The 18,058-nt window shown below is 46.8% G+C and overlaps 1 protein-coding gene across 1 annotated transcript in view; it reads left to right on the top strand.

Moving 5' to 3' along the window:
• The first annotated feature begins 2,118 nt into the window (after positions 1-2,118).
• LOC119177858 (uncharacterized) overlaps positions 2,119-18,058 on the top strand; it is a 28,119-nt gene continuing 12,179 nt past the window's right edge. The window contains 4 exon segments of the mRNA XM_075867211.1: positions 2,119-2,340; positions 3,275-3,683; positions 12,938-13,471; positions 13,474-14,219. Coding sequence (XP_075723326.1) covers positions 2,119-2,340; positions 3,275-3,683; positions 12,938-13,471; positions 13,474-14,219 — 1,911 coding nt within the window.

Here is an 18,058-nt window from a genome sequence, read left to right as displayed (position 1 = left end):
GAGCCCGATCAAGATGGATTCCACAAGTAATACTTCATTCTCAGTCCCCTTGTTTATTTATTAATTTATTTATTGTACCCTCAGGGCCCAAGGGCATTACAGAAGGGAGTGGAGATATACATAACATAACCAATGTAAAACAGCAAAGAAAAAACTCACAGCAGATAAGTAAGTAAAATAAAGTAGGCATAAATGAAAACAATCTATAAGGAAAAATGTATACTAACAATAACCTTATATATACACACATATATACTACATATATAAAAACATATATCTGTACACACACAAACATTTAGAGAAGAATAATAGTTTTACGAAACATATTTTTATAAGTTATATAAGCGATATAATGGGGAAGATCATTCCAACTGACACAAGTTCTGGGTATTTATGAGTCATGAAAACATCTGGTGTGACATGATGGAACTGCAACTATATTGCGGTGATCAATTCGAGCTTATATGTATGATGGCCTTGTTAATAACTTCTGTTTCAGATAGCTGTTGTAATAAATTTTGTGAAAAAGACATAATGAAGCTACTGACCTGCGACGAGAAAGAGGAGGGAGTGACAAACTTAATTTCATGGTGGTTACGCTGCTTGTTCGGTGATAGTTGGAGAGTATAAAACGGCAGGCACGGTTCTGCACAGCTTCTAAATCGGAAATGAGCGATTCAATGCCAGGGCTCCAGACAGATGCAGAATACTCTAATTTTGAGCGAACCAGTGTTTTATAAAGTAATAGTTTTATTGAACTGGATGAATGAGAGAAGTTCCTGCGAATATACCCAAGCATGTGGTCGGCGTTATTTATGATATAATGAATATGAGATTTCCAAGACAGGTTAGAAGAAATGTGAACACCTAGGTACCTAAGGGAGTACAGTTTCAAGAAAGACATTGTTAATGTGGTAAGTGGAAGCTGGGCTAGAATTTCGAGAAATGTGCATGTGTTTACACTCATTAATGTTTAGTTTCGTGTTCCAAGTGTTGCACCAGTCCATGACCTTGTTAATGTCGGATTGAAGGCAAGAGACATCGTTATTGTCGTTAATTTCGCGATAAATAACACAATCATCTGCAAAAAGAATAACTTAAGAAGAAATGTAGTCGGTAAGTCATTTATATAGATTAAAAACAGAAGGGGCCCGAGAACGAACCCCTGAGGTACACCAGAACGGACTGGTAAAGGATGTGAGTCAAAGTTGTTTGCTGTTACGAATTGTGAGCGGGAAACGACGTTTGATGGGATGCCGCAACAACGTGCTCACGAATGGTTTGGACAAATGGAGACAATCGCAGCACTCGCCCACTGGACGCCATCGCTCACGTTGGTGAAAGCAACAAGCCGCCTGATGGGACCTGCAAGGATTGGCACAGTGCCTACGGCTCGCAGCATGACAACTGGGAGCAATGTAAGGAAGCGCTCATTCTCCGATTCAAATTGAAGCTGACAATGCAGGAGGTCCTCGAACTGCAGACGAAGCAACGCCTTCAGGGCCACGAAACCATCGTCGAGCACGTGCTCGAAGAACGCCACTATGAACAAAGCGCTGTACCATCTAGCAGAGGAAGAACGAATTTCCCTCATTCTCAGCGGCATCGAGGACGGCACATGGGCCAACCCACTGGCAGCACAACTTCGTGACACAGAGACCGAACTCATTAACAGAGCGTCTTTGCACGACGCGAGGTGTCGTGTGACCGTGTGTGCCGAGAACGATAAGAAGCCGACATCGTCAACAACAAGCCATGGTCAGGTTTCGAACCAACGGGTGCCAGCCAACAGGTCTGCCAACATGCCGACGGCCAACTCGCGCAGCAGTTTCTTGGAATATCCGCGCACGCGGCCCATCTCCGCTGGTTAGTGATTCAACTGCGGCGACATCGGTCACCTGTCGCGTGATTGTAGCAAGCCAAAAACTCCAACAACGATCAGAGCGGACGATAAATGAGCGAAGAGGGCCAACAGCAGCCACGGATTTGGGACTACGTCACCTAGGCAAGCGAACTGTTTTTTTTTGCATTCGACGGGTGGCACATTATCAATAGAGTTCGGTACTGCTAACAACCGACCCGTCCGTGTGTCCATTGAGTGGCGCCAACTTATCCATCATGGGTGTCAATGCCTTGACTGACGAGATTCCCACGCACGCATGGGTATCGCACGAGGACATTGAAGTTCTCAATCGCAGCATACGTCTAACTCTCACTGCGGCGATCGATGTGACACTGGGCACCACGAATGTGCGACTCGAAGACGTCGTGGTAACGGAACCTCCCAGCGGCATCAACCTGATTCCGGGATCGGACTGGCGACGAGTCGCAAAGGTCGACGTAACGTTTTAACGTCCAACAATGTGACGATCGCCCCAGTCGAGCCCACCGGAAAACCTTCATCGCCCGAAGTGCCACTCCCGAAACAAGGCACGCCACACCGAAACGGGGAAGCGCTTATCGCGACATTCTGCCGGCAATCGGGTCAGAACGTTTCCAAAGACGAAAGGTTCGTGCGCCTCAACACGAAATGTCCGCACCTGACGAGGACGTCATGATTCTAATAGAAAACTCCACACGGAGGGTAACGAAGGACGCTACCGAGGCAGAGAGCGAACAACTTCGCGCAATTCTGTTAACGCATCACCAAGTGTTTAGCTCTAAAGGCAACACTTTGGGCGTGTGCCCTCACACTGAACATAGCATCGAACTCAGAGACGATATACCCGTGTCATCGAGGCCGTATAGGTGCTCACCGTCTGATCGCAAGTTCATCCATGAACAGGTGAATGACTACCTGTCCAAAGGCATCATAAAGCCGAGGGAAAGCGAATATGGTGCTGCAATGATAGTCGTCGACCAACCGCACCACCCGACAACTCCACGAAGAATGGTACACGACGATCACAAGCTCAACTAGAAAACCATCAACCCTTCTTATGCCATGCCTGTTATGGAAGACGTGATTGACGATGTTATGCGTGACGGATCGGTTTGATTCACTGTGTTAGACTGGTGTACACTGGTTCTACGTTGGGAGCCACAACAGTGAGGGAGGCTTAGGATTTCCTGAACGAAGCACTAAGGAGAGTCGTGATGAAGGGTTCGAAAATGGATCTCCCGAAATGCCAGTTGATTCAAGACAAAGTATCTTTCCTGGATTACATAATCTTCGCCGAAGGAAGAAGGATGAGCACTGGACGAATCCAGAGTTCCCGCTTTCGAGAAGTTTGAGCCGCATCACAACGCAAAGGAACTCTACTCCTTCCTGCAGTTCGCTGACCACTACCAAAAGGTCATAGCGGAATTTCCTAAAGTCCCGCACAAGCTAGAGCAGCTTCTGGCGAAGGTCTTTCCTTTCGTGTGCACCGACGCTTACGAAGAAATCATCAACGCCGTAAAGCACGCCCTGAAGAACACGCTAACTTTGACAAGCTTCCGCCAAGACTGCCCTACTAACGTTCATGTCGACGCGTCGCCAACCTTGGTGGGTGCGGTGCTTTCTCAAACTAAAGACGGAAAGGAGCAAATCATGGAGTACGCCAGCACATCACTTAACGAGCACGATCGTGGTATCCACTCTAACAAGCTCGAGTGCATGGAGCTCCACTGGGCAATCACTGAGAAGTTTTCGGTCTACCTGAGAGGAGGCCATCGTTTCACAGTGTTCACGAACAACTTCAGTTAGTCATGCGTTGTTCAGGAGGGAGCCAGCAACCACTGATTCGGAAGATGTACGCTCGACTTAGCAGATTACACGTTCGAAGTCAAACACAAGCCAGGACGCCAGAACTTTGCTGCTGACGCGCACACGAGTCAGAATCTGCAGAAGATTTCGACCAGGGCGTTTCGACCCGAGACCTCCACTGCAACGCAATAGTGGCTGGCAAACACAGTCGCCTACACGAGTTTCAGGAGAGGGATACTGATTTCACAATATTTCGGGAGGAGGACAAGAACACATTTTCAGATTACGAGATTGAAAACGACATACTGGTGGAGAAATCTCTCGAAGGAGGACGGGCTCACCAGAGGATGATCAATCCCAATGCCCTCCGAAACAGTGTGATGATTGTTTTCCACGACAACAACGGCCACTTAGGCATCGAGAAGACAAGAGATCTGATTTAGCGAAAGAACTGGTGGCCATCAATGAGAAAGGACATATGCGAGTATGTTAACTCCTGCCACACGTGCCAGAATACCAGTAGCCTGCACGACACGGAATGAAGGTTAGCTCAACCCAGGCGATATCCCTGCTGAGCCAAACGCAGTAATATCCCTGGATCAGATGGGTCCTCTAAACTAGAAGGGAGACCACATACTCGTGTGTACCGATCACGCAACGAGATAGATACATGGCCACCGTGACTTTACCGAGCACCTCATCGACGCACTATCTTGACTTCATGACAAACTGGTAGATTCTGCGATTTGCAGTTCCCTGCGTCATTATTACGGACTAAGCCAAGGAATTCGTGAACAAAAAAAAAACGAACCAATTCCATCACAGATTGGGAATCATTCATCAGAACTCCTCACCGTACTGGCCACAATAAAACGGACTAATTGAGTGAATGGTCGCGACATTGAAGCAGGTGGTACGCAAGATGCTAAGCAACAAGGACAAATGGCACAAGGAACTACCCCGAGCGACGCTAGCAATCAACGCCACGAAGCATTGTCACAGCGGCCACAGCCCATTTCGGCGCATGCACGGCTACGACCATGCACGGCTACGCCACGAGAGCTCAACCTCGCCTCAGTCGAGACAGACATCTATGAGTCTCATAGCATGAACGACTTGGCAAAGGGACGCGCAGAAACGAGGGAACAGCTACTGCAGAGTCAGTGCAAAACAACAATCCGATACGACGAGAAGCGGTGAGCTCCGAGGTTCACATCGGGCGACCTCGTCCTGCTTGAGTTGAGCGCTTCAGGTGCACCAGATCCTCGTTATGAAGGTCCGTTCCAGATAACGGCCCTTGCTGGAGAAAATAGGGCCGAAATCCAGAGAGTAGCCCACACACCGGGCAAGATCAACCGAAAAATTGTGAACGTGGAGCAGTTTCATAGACATAAGGAACCACACCTAGAAGTTACGGAACCATCGCTATCGAACGACACGTGCGCTTGAGGACAGGCGCAATTTTCTGGAGGGCCGTGTCAGCGCCACTCGACTTCACACAGCCAGATTCCCCGGCAGTGCCTCGGCGCCCGCACAAGGAACGCCACACTACGCAAACGTGGACTCCGAGCTTTGAGCACGTCTGCTCGGTGTGGTTGCCATGAAGCGTTGCTTCGACGATCACTCAAAAAAGAACAAAAATGAGCTCGTGAGCCGGGAACGCATAGCAATGCATCGCTAGGGAGAAGAGCGAGCCGAGACACGAGTGGCATCGGACGTAGCCGATCGAGATCCTGCACCGAATCCCGCTTCCCTCTACATGTGGCCACTGCCAATTCACTTGTAACTTTTGTACATTACAGTTTACTTCTTAAAAAACGAACCGTGCCTTATCTCCATAATTCACCTATCATTCCATAAATATTGGGGAATAAGTGGGGTAAACTATTGCGTAGGCACCTACATAATAAAAAATACGGAAAACATTCGAGTCGGCGAGCATTTGCCGGCAAAGCACTAAAGAAGCCCTACAGCACGCACAGCACTAAAAAGGCATTATATGCTATGGAGTAGAAAAGTTCCACGACGTCGAACGAGAAGGAAAGACAGGCGGCATCCCACTCATGTTCAGAAGTTCAAGTATACACCTCACAGCAGTGGTAAAATGTCTAGCTAATGACGAGAAGTTTGCTCATCATGAGCTGAATGAGTGATTCGCCGATTAGCATCACAACACCATTAGGCATGGTGTTCTGATAGCTGTCTGACAAATCACGTGCATTAGCCCATTGATATGGTTAGAACTTGTCTACAGGTTCTCGCATTGGTGCATCGCTAGCGGTAGCCGTTGGCAGGGAAGATCTCGGAAATATTTCGTATTCCTGGTTTTCTTCTTCTGCCCTACTAATGGGAGGGAGAAGCTTAAGAAATCCAAAAGACAGTGAGGCGAAGTGAATGGACATTAGATGTAGCTTTCAATTTCAGTGAACTGGCTGTCCCATAAACAAAATTCAGTTAAGTAAACAAAAAACTAGTTTACTTTATGTCTGGCTTACACTGACGGCAAGGCGTCTTATCGTTGAAGTTAAATACTTTGCTTTATAAAAACACGCTTTATAGGCTGTGACGTAGTGTCAGTTTTGGACCCAGGACCACTCAGCAAGGAACTGAATAAAACACGAGCGCATAGACACACACACCAGAATATATTTACAGGGAACATAACTATGAACGAGTAACACCCAAAGTAGTAGAAACACGCAGTCTATAGCTGTACTCAATGTGTCTCTAAGATGGAAAAGTCTCGCCGTGCTTTGATGTGGCTTGCGAGTCACCGGCGCCGATTACTCGTGGGCTCTGTGCCGTCTGCCACGTTGCCGTCCTCAACGTGCGTCGGACCACGCCGTGACACGGCCTTCTGCCGCAGCAGCAGCAGTCGGTAGCTGATTGGTAGCTCCGCAGCAGCTCTCCGCCATCACGCTCGTCTCAGCAGCGCACCGGGGTCGCGCCAGCCACCCGGAAATGCAGCAGGAACATCATGCCCGCAGCAACCAAAAGCCACAGGCACTCTGGACAGAAGCCAGCACCGCGGAACCTCACCTAGTCCCTGGCCTGTCACCCAGCCGGAGTACAGGCCTCGTTCACAGGATGTCCAGCTGTCCGGAACGGCAGCCAGAACCGCAGTGGATCGCCTAGTCCCTGGGCCAGTCGCCCAGCCGGAGTCCAGGAACGGTAGAGCGCCTAGATGCCGTTGTCTAGTTCCTCGGACCGGACGTCCAGCCGAGAACTGACTCCTTGCACGTGCTGCCTCGAACCACCACACGCACCACGCGCACACTTTTTTCCTCTTCGTCCCCGCACGGCGAACACTGAATTCTTTTTTTTTCGCGCCTCTGTATTATGACAACCCCCCGTTTAAGAAAGTTGTTTACAACATTTATGACGTGAGGAAGAGGCGCTAAAAATGTCGCAAAGTTCTAGATAATTCACTAAATGCCCTTCAACTTCGGTTATGACCGACACCTGCTCCACTGGTAAAAGTTCGCGTTCCTCGTTCTTTTTGAGCATGTTCATGTGGAAAATTTTTCTTTTTCCACTTATCGCGAGAACGTAGTCGACCTCATTCTTGCGCTCGACGACTTCAAATGGACCTTTCCATTGTATGAGCAGTTTGTTGGTATCTGTCGGCAAAAGAAGTAACGCTTTATCCCCTACGCTTAGCTTTCGAGGACGGCTTTTGCGATCGTAGCAAGTCTTTTGTTTTGCGCGTGCTCTTCCCAATTCATCATGCGCGAGCTTGCATGTTTCTTCCAGGCGGTTTCCAAGGTCGACCAAGTAGGTATAGGTAGTGCGAATTTCACCGTCGATGTCTTCATTGCTCCACAGCTCCTTTAGGACCGTCAGTGGTCCTCGCACGTGACGACCGTAAATTAGCTGAAAAGACGAGAAGTCCAAGCTCGCTTGCGGCACCTCTCTGTAAGTGGAAAGGAGTGGGGCGAGGTACCTGTCCAGGGATCGTGGTTTTTCCTGACACATCCTCTTGAGCATCATCTTCAGCGTTCCATTAAACTTCTCAACGAGCCCATTCGCCATGGCATGGTAGGGGGTCGTTCGAAGAAACTTGACGACAAGAAGACGGCCCACCTCTCCCATGAGTTTCGCTGTAAAACTTCTTCCTTGGTCGGTAACGATCTCCTTCGGTTAGCCGACTCGAGAGAAAATCTCAATCAGTCCTTCAGCTACATGCACAGCATCAATTTCAGGGAGTGCAATGGCATCCGCATATCGGGTGGCAAAGTCGATAAGAGTTAAAATGTAATGGCTGCCACGGTCCGACTTCGGTGAGAACAGACCGATTAAATCGACCGCAACACGCTCAAAAGGCGTACGAATGACAGGCAAGTTTCCTAGAGGCGCAACGCCAATTTTGCCTTTTGGTGTCGTTCGCTGACACTTATCGCAGGACTTCACGAACTGTTTCACGTCGCCATGCAGATCCGGCCAGTACAAATCTGCTAAAATACGATCTGTCGTGCGCCCAATGCCTTGGTGCCCTGCCATAAGACTTTCATGGCCGACTTCAAGGATATGCTTCCTGAAGATCTTCGGCACGACGAGCTGGCTAAACGTCCTGCCTGTCACAAGGTAGTACTGTCGATAAAAAAGTCCTCCTCTTCAAGAAACGTGTAACCGTGACCTTTCGGTGACTTAAAATCTTTACCGACTTTAGCAAACACGGCTTTCAATGTTTGGTCGTTCTGTTGCTCTTCAGCGAACTGGTCTTTTGTTAGGTAGCACCATTTTATTTTTAGCACGGAAAATGGTGTTATTTTGTCCTCGTGAAATTTAACCGTAGCGGAAACATAGTGAGGACCCTCCTCAGCTTCCATGCTGCAGTTTCGCGTCGCATTGTCGCTCTTTTCGACTGTAGGAGGCTTCCACTTATGATCCGGCTTGTGAGGATCTCTTACACCTGGTAGGTTGCCAAGTACCAAATCATGAAGCGGCTTGTCCATACAAATGCGGGTATTTCTCCGTTAATGTATGGGGTGTTCACGGAAATCTTGGCCTTTGGTACTTCTATGGTAAAACCATCAATTAGTAACACTCTGCTACTCTTCCCGGTCAACCGTTGTTTTGGCACTGTTTCTTCGGATAATTGAAGTATTACTGCCCGTATCTCGAAGAACCCTGACTGGTTTACCCAACACTTCGCCTTCAACAACTAGCATTCCTTGTACCAGAAATACTCGTATCCTTTCATCCAAACTTGCATTAAGAGGGTCACGTTCCTTTCCTTTTTTCCCTCCGCCAGTGTTGTCACTCGAGGAGAAACCATAACGGTTCTCGTACACTGCACATGCGGAACTTTTTTCTTTCTGTGCCTTCATGCTCCAGCACTCGTCGCTCTTGTGGCCAATTTTTCCAAATACTCTACACTTTTTCGCTTCTTTAGCTGGGTTCCTACATTCATGTGCTTGATGTCCGAGACGCTTGCACAGCATGCATCTTGTCGGTGGTTTCTTGGGATTATTAGCAAGACTCTTGAATTCTTTGGAGTCGTCTGTACCCTTTCACAGGTTTGACAGATTCTGCGTTTCCATGAAGCGGTCAGTAGCGTCAGCTAGCTGTTGGAGTAACTTGTACTCACGTTCTTTCAAAAATATTCTTAGTTTTGGATGGCAACAGCGGAGAAACTGTTCGGCGAGCATGTGGTATCGAAGGCCATCGAATGTTCTGGGCGCATCCGCCATGTCAACCCAGTGGTCGAAGTACCCAGAGAGTCTCGCGGCTAGCTGCCTCCCGGTTTTTTCATCTTCTGGTCGTGGCTTGCGAAATTTTTCTTGGTACCCTTGCACAGTGAATCGAAACCTCTGCAACAAGGCTTTCTTTACTTTCTCATGGTTGAGAGAATCTGTGGCAGTCATTCGGCCAATTACTGTCAACACTTCGCCACTCAAACACATGCTCACAGAATGCCCATTTCTCGTGTGGCCAGCCTTGTCCTGTTGCCACACGTTCAAATTTTTGCAAGTATGCGTGCAAATCATCACGTCGCTCATCGAACAGCGGAAGCAGTTTATGTGGATTCAGTACTGCAGAGGAGCTACTAGGCTGAGCCATAGAATCAGAGTCAGCTGCTGCATCTACCCTCAGAGCTCCTTCTTGAAGCTTTAGCTTCACCTCAAGAATTTGCTTCGCTTTCTCGTCTGCTTCCCTGCTCGTCTCTCTCTCAGCAGCACGTTCATCTCTTTGCCTCGCCTGTTCTGCCTCAACCCACTTACGCAATTCTGCACCACTCAATCCTAGTTGTGCTCCAACAGCAGCAAATCTTTCTGTGTCCATCATCAAAACAAGTTTTGTGAATGTGCATTCGAGAGATGATAACTTCCTTCGACGTTCTACCAGCGGTATCCTGGCAGGCTCGCCAGATTGGGACGTAGTGTCAGTTTTGGACCCAGGACTACTCAGCAAGGAACTGAATCGAACCACGAGCGCACAGGCACACACACGAGAATATATTTATAGAGAACGTAACTATGAACGAGTAACACCTAAAGTAGTAGAAACACGCAGTCTATAGCTGTACTCAATGTCTCTCAAAATTAGAAAAGTCTCGCCGTGTTTTGATGTGGCTTGCGGGTCGCCGGCGCCAATCGCTCGTGAGCTGTGTGCCGTCTGGCTTGTTGCCGTCCTGAACGTGCGTCGGACCACGCCGTGACATGGCCTTCTGCCGAAGCAGCAGTAGTCGATAGCTGATTGGTAGCTCCACAGCAGCTCTCCGCCACCACGCTCGTCTCAGCAGCACACCGGATCGCACCAGCCACACGGAACGCCAGCAGGAACATCAGACCCGCAGCAACCAAAACCCACTTCCACTCTGGACGGCAGCCAGAACCGCGGAACCTCGCCTGGTCCATGGGCCAGTCACCCAGCCGGAGTACAGGCCTCGCTCACAGGATGTCCAGCTGTCCGGAACGGCAGACAGAACAGCATTGGATCGCCTGGTCCCTGGGCCAGTCGCCCAGCCGAAGTCCATGAACGGTAGAGCACCTAGATGCCGTTGTCTAGTTCCCCGGACCGGACGTTCAGCCGAAAACTGACTCCTTGCACGCACTGCCTCAAACCACCGCACGCACCACGCACACACTTCATTTTCCTCTTCGCCTCCGCACGGCGAACACTGAATTCTTTTTTTTCCGCGCCTCTGTATTATGATGTATGCTATTCCATTCATTCTACGGTTCCCACACTGCTTGTAAAGTTTATAAATATGGTCACTTATGACTTCATTGTATTTACTGCGTGTTAGCTTCATCAGAATGAGTGTATTATAAAAAAAAATCAGGAGCTCCGCAACTTGAGTGGCATATGCGTACTGAATATTTTTCGTTTTGATGGCAATTTTGATTGCAAATTGAGGACATACATTCTTTGCCTTCCCTCCAAGATTAATAACATGTTAATTCCTCCAAGACAACAGCAAGTATATCTCTATTGCAAGAAGGGACACCTACGAATGAAGTGAAACAAGTCTGAAATATTTACATAAAATAGTTGCAGTGAAAATGGGTCCCAAAAAAGCCTTGTTATACATGCGATTTGTAGCATGGTCCTACCCTGCGCCTTCAATAAGTGAAAGTCCACCCCATTAGTCAGTTCTTTATTTTTTCGAGCGTTATGATCAAATTGTCGAGGAAGTAAAGGTATTGCTATCACAGCTCAGAACAAGTGGGATCAATATGACCGCCAACCACCACACAGCATGGCGGAGGGAGGCTCGTATGCGCGGGAGACTCTACAGACTTTCGCATATACAACTTCAGACACAATGGATACGTAGTCCCTGCGCCACATTATATACAATACTGAGGTTATGTCATGGGTACAATGCTAACGCACACTGACTACGAAAATAAGTTGGCTGGAGAGTTTATGTTATTAATGTGAAATGAAGGCAGTGTAATAAAAAGCACAAAAAACAATTCCTTCTTAGTGAGCGAGCCCTGTGGAGCTGTCATTATGAATGAAGAGCCAATGGCGTGTGCAGTACAAACCACGGTGCTTTGAATGTCTCAAGTGAGGTGTGAGCTTCATAAACAGAATCCGTTTCTCCTGTGACAAGCCTTTCACTCAAATATGTGGTCACGCAATAAACTAAGCGCCTGCCAGAGCATTGGTTTTTCCTTTGATAGGTAACATAATCATGCCTTTGAGTACGGGCTAGCCTGTGTCTAATCCCCATCACGTTGAAGCACCTGAGTGTTTTTAGATACCACACTGGTATTTAGTTTGGCACCACAGAAGGAAGCAGTGTGAAAAAGGCGAAATCAAACAAAGAAGAACCAAGCAACCGCTTTAGTTTGGCACGTTTGGGCAAATTATTACTGATTTAGCATTATGCCTACGGGCAAATTGTAACTAAAAAGAGTACAGTTTGGCAACCTCGAACAAACAAATGAAATATTTAAATATACGTCATTACACCGAAACGTTTGCGCCCCACAGTGGTACACGTGCTGCATTTCCGATGGAGGTGGAAATGTTGTAGGCCCGTGTGCTCAGATTTGGGTGCACAGTAAAGAACCCCAGGTGGTCGAAATTTCCGGAGCCCTCCGCTACGGCGTCTCTCATAATCATATGGTGGTTTTGTGACGTTAGAACTCGCAAAAATATTTATTAAATAGTTAGTGGTACACGTGAAGGAGCAAGTAACCTATTTCTGTCTGAAGGTCGCACACTTTTGCAGAGATTGCAATGTTTAAAAAATCAGTAGGTTTTGAAACAAAAGGTAACGTTTACCGTTGTAGCCATTGCAAAGCTCAAAAATGGTAAAGTTAGGAGATTCAGCTTATCAGTGGCAGAGACACATGAAAGTGGAAATATGCACTTTTTCAAGTGTTACCGTAATTATTCAGGATGTGAAACTCGTTACCTAGTAAAAATAAATAATTTGACAAAGGACGCATCCTTCGACTAATCCTGTCTTTACCCTCCTATAGAAATATTTACTCGAGACAGCTTTAAAGAGGGCTCGCTTTTCTATCTGTCACTGAAAAATATAAGCGCTCCCTTTTGAGGCATATGTTTAGTGCTGCTTATTGAAGGGCTGATGTCACATTTGAACAAGGCTCTTTTGTGCGACAAAATGGAGTTGTACTGCTCAGACTGGCCCTATTGTATGAACGTGCTTATGTCGGGCTGGCGCTGATGACAGCTGAAAAGTCGTCTCTTCTACTTAAAAAAGCTGCTGAGAGGCTATGAAGATGCACACAGCAGTCATGACTCTGTCGTGGTGTCTTCTGTTAGGTTTAGCCACTTTGACCTCAACCTTTGCTGAGAGTAGCAAAAAATCGACGAAGTATTCTTACGATAGTCAACGAAAGATTTGGGCTTTGCTCGTGGCTGGTTCAAAAGGTTACAGCAACTACCGACACCAAGCCGACATATGCCACGCTTACCACGTGCTCCACAAACATGACGTTCCTGACGAGCGCATCGTAGTCATGATGTACGATGACATCACCAAGGCCCAAGAAAATCCAACACCAGGAGTGATCATCAATCATCCCAATGGTACGGATGTTTATAGGGACGTTCCTAAAGACTACACAGGGGACCTCGTCACCGCGAAAAATTTTATTAGCATTCTACAAGGCAAAAAAATGAAAGGCCGCAGCGGGAAGGTCATATCGAGTGGCCCGAAAGACCACGTCTTCCTCTACTTCACGGGTCACGGGGCACCTGGTCTTCTAGTATTTCCCAACGACGTTCTGCACGCTCAAGCCTTCATGAATGTGATTAAAAGCTTGAACAAAAGGACGTTCGCCAACATGATCATTTACATGATGCTCCCGAATCTGGTTCAATGTTTGATGGCCTGTTAACCGCCTCTTATAACGTCTATGTCTTAACCGCGGCTAACCCTTACGAGTCCTCATACGCTTGCTATTGGGACGCAAAAAGACAAGCGTACTTGGGTGACTTATTCAGCGTCAGCTGGATGGAAGATGCTGACAAGAAAGACCTGGGAAAGGAGACGCTCTTCAGTCAATTCAATGTGGTGAAGAACAAGACCTACACAAGCCACGTCATGGAGTACGGAAACAAGCAGATCAGAAAACTTTCTGTCAGCGAATTCCAGGGTAAAAAGAAGCCGAGTCCAATCATGCTACCAAAGGCGTCAGATGATGCTGTCCCAAGCCAGGACGTCCCCATTGCCATCATAAGGAATAAACTGGAAAGGGCAACTGACCCTAAAGAATTGAATTCTTTGAAAGCCAAGCTGCGCCGAGCCCTAAGAAACCGATTATTCCTCAAGAATAAGGTCGCCAAGATTGCCTCTTTCGTTGCCCGAGGTAAGTCAAACGAAGCCGACATAGTACTGACATCCCAGCGGCAGCTTACCAAGTATGCTTGCTACGAGAAGGCAGTGAGCCAATTCAGTGAACGGTGCTTCGACCTCTCGCGAAATCCCTACGCCTTTCAGCATCTCCGAGTTCTCATGAACATTTGCGAGTTGTCATACAGCAGTTTGAACCTTACTGAAGCCTTGGACGTGTTGTGCACGCACCCTAATGTCGAGGATATTGTCTGAATAAATATTTCGAAGATAGCAGCATTGCCTTCCTTGCAGTGTTTACTTCAAAGTCAACAATAATGTGACAGCTTAACTTAATATTTCTAAATGATTAATTTAATGCTGCTCACTTGACGCGGGAAAGCTTGCATACGTCCATTGTTCTGTGTTTATTATGCGTAAGCTAAGATATCGTGTTTCATAAATAACGCGGTGTCTACCTATTGTATTTACCTCAGCAGTCTCTGTGTCTTGTTGTTCAAATACAAGGACTTAAGAAAACTACCTCGCGTCGCCTTCTTGTACTGCGTATTGGCACTTTGGAGAGTGCGAATACGCTTGATCAGTTTATGGTGCTCACTGTATTTCGGCTGAAATCTAAAAAAATAAAACATTTTCGGAGCACGCCTTAATATGTCTAATAAGAAAAAAAGTGTACAAAAGGAAATAGCCATAATAGTCTTTTGGACAAAATTGGTTGCTCTAACCCGTTTATGTTACGTGCAGTCACAGGCAAAAACATTGGGCACATCCACTACTTTCTGTTAGGTGCAGTCGCAGAATGGTCTGCTTGTTACCCCGTAGCAGACTTCACGAGGACCCGGAGTGGTGGTAGATGGTGGAGTTTCCGTCTACGTTCAGCTGAATAATTTCCGCTGATCTCACTGGGCTGCCGCAAATTGACCAGAACGTAGTTTTGAGATATTACGGGCGCATGTACGTGTCCCGACAGCAGTTCAAAAGATATCGCCAGCTTCCCAAACTGTCTTACGTGGGACTGTTGATCAGTGACGTGTGCATCATTTCTGAGATGGTCGTTGAAGTAAGTTATCCCTATATTAGGAACTGCAAGAGAGTATTTTAAGACAAGTTCCACCACACCAAATTTATCGACCAATAGATAGAGAGAAAGATAAAGAAAGGTTTAGTGAAAGGCAGGGAGGTTAATCATAAAAGAATTTTCCAATTTGCAGTTCCGTACTGAACAAAGGGCAATAGAATGGAAAGGTGCGGGGGAAAAAGAAAAAAGGAAAGGTTAAAACAAAACAAATTGCGTGCACACTGAAGCGCGGGAGTATCATAGTCGTTTCGCGAGTTCGGTTAACCGCAGAAACTTCAGGAGCACGTTCGTCGCTTTCTAGCTAGACGCTCGAACGTGGCGGTACTCCAAAATTGACTGCTCCGAAAGCCCTTGGTCATCAATTCGAGCTAACTCTGCCGAGAATAGTCTTTGGGAGCTATACTGAGAACAGTCGCAAAGAACGTGTGAAAGATTTTTCTCACTGCCACAGTGATCACACGCAGCACTGTCTGCCATTTTGATTCGATGAACAAAACTGTTTGTAAATGACACTCCAAGCCACGAGCGGCATGTGATGGCTAATTTGGATCGAAAGTGTCTGGATGGGATTTGAACTTCAAGTGAAGGATACAGACGCATTAGGTGGCTATGCTGAAAACAGGTCCAGTTCTGCATGGAATGTGTTATATGACGTGACAGCGAGCGAATCTTACGTGATGCATTTGTTCCTGATCATGGAATAGATTCGTGCACGCCCCATTCATGGCCATTCCTTGAATACTTACCGGCACGTTCACTGCTGTCAATACCTCAGTGGCCTGGAAGCCACTGGAAAATCATTTCATGCCATTTGCCTTTGAAATGCTGAAAAATTTTTCTTATCTTCAATTAGAGTTTATCTTGTGCATCAAGACGCAAAGCTGACGACACACACTTCAAGGCTCATTTCGCTCCACTTTTGTGCCCCATGTGCCCCATTTTTGTGGTGAGTTTAATTTAATCTGTGAAGTACACTGCGGAGTGCTGCAAGCTCCACAGCTGTCAATGTGGTCCGTGAGACAATCTGAAATAATACATTTCGACTTGCAAACGTTCAGTGTTCTGTGCTTATTATGCGTAAGCAAAGATATCGTGTCTCGTAAATATCGTGGTGTATATCTATGTGTATTTACCATCTCCACAGCAGTTACAGCAGCTCCACAGCAGAGTGCTGCCAGTGCTACGAAGTGCTGCCAGCTCCACAGCAGTCAATGTAGTACATGAGACAATCCGAAATAATACATTTCGACTTTTGCTTTAAAGTTCACGGCTCCTGCAGATTCCTCAGGAGTTCTTGAATCATCCATGTACATGTGGTCTGCGCATTCCTTGTGTAGCATCAGCAGGAACAGGGGTTTTAAAGCTGGTGACGATAGCTCTATGATGTAAAACAAACCTTGGTACTGTCACATGAAGGTAACGCTGATCCAGGCATCAAGATGGTGTCAGAATTGTTCAGAATTGTTTGAGAAGGCATACAGTCGATTGGAATGCAGTTTCGGTAAGGCGAAATTCTGTTGCAAAGCAGGCACAGGGCCGAATCTCTGGAAGCCAAGCTAGGTCTGTTTATCGAGCAATAGCTCACTTTTGCTAGCGTTGTGAAAAAACAGGAGCACTGGTTTGCAGAGAACCAACTTTATTACAGGTCTTTATTTACACAAGGATATTACCATTTGAGGCTTTTTACGAGACAAGATGGCGATGGTGACGGATAAAGCGACGTGACAGCCTAAAAACTGTCGAGACTGTGAATATATTCACTATCACCATAATACAAGAGTTCACATATGACTCGAGCGCTGACTAGAATACACAAGATTGATCCAGAATTTTGCCGACAGACAACACCGCTGAAGCCCACGTGTTCTTCGACACACATTTTTATTGTTACCAAGTTAATACAAATATATATTACTGCGACAATATGGAACTCACAAATGAAGAAAAAAAGGCTCTGTCTGCGAGGTGCGAGTCTTTAATTAACTTGGCCTTTCGTCTCCATTTTACCCTTCCAGAGATTGTCTACTCATTCGCTACGCTATATTTTATGCGTCAAGTGTGACTTATTTGCGCGTCTTGTGGCCGAAATTTGCTCAAAATTTGTAGCGATCGAACCCCCCCCCCCCTTCAAATATAGGACTAGTGGCGAATTCTCTATGACCCAAGGCCGCAAAAGCTTGTGAGAATCCGGGGTCTTTGTTAACAACAATCAAAGTATCTGGAGCTTGTCGAACATAAAAACGAGGAACGGTGCGTGATATGGCCATCTTCATTGCGTTTCCCTGCGATAAACGGGCAATGTCAACACGAACAATCTCTTTAAACGTAATTCCCTTAAAATCCGGTACATCTAAAAAAACGCCTTTGTATTTTACGTTCGCGTCAAAACCATAGATCTGGTTTCTTCGGGAGAAGACAATTCCGTTGTGCCCTGTGGGCAAAGATGCTGGATTTCACTTGGAAACAGTTGCGTATGTGCAGACACCTTTTGTCTGTAGTGCGTCTAGTTGGAAGACTGCTGAGGACAACCACTTTCAACTTGTACACGGTATTCAGGTGGCACCTGATGTCTAAGGAGATACTCTCTATCATGAGCCCCCACCCCCTCTTTCAACCCTGCCCGTCAAAATGATAGATTAACAGATTAAAAACGTTGCATTCTAAGCCTCAAGCTAAAAAAAAGGCTGAACAGACAAAAACCAGTAGTTAGTTGTCCCCACCTAAAACGTTAGTCTCTTTCGAGCTCTTCGAGTACGTGAAATTACTTGATTCGATCGTCAAAATCTAGACAGAAGCCGACATATGGAAGCAACACAGTGGGATAATCAGGTTTAACAGTGGAAGTGCCTCAGACTGTCTGGCCGACATTTTGATTGGAGGACCTAACGGGGACATGCGCCACCACCATGAGTTGACGTCATCACTAACCCCTTCAGAACTAACATGCCAAGGATGACGCGGCGCCTTTGAAAAAGATAGGCCCTCCTATCGAAACGTCGGCTAGCCAGTC

The sequence above is a fragment of the Rhipicephalus microplus genome, chromosome 1 (genome assembly GCF_043290135.1).
Source record: "Rhipicephalus microplus isolate Deutch F79 chromosome 1, USDA_Rmic, whole genome shotgun sequence".
NCBI lineage: Eukaryota > Metazoa > Arthropoda > Arachnida > Ixodida > Ixodidae > Rhipicephalus > Rhipicephalus microplus.
This window is presented reverse-complemented; position numbering and strand designations above follow the sequence as displayed.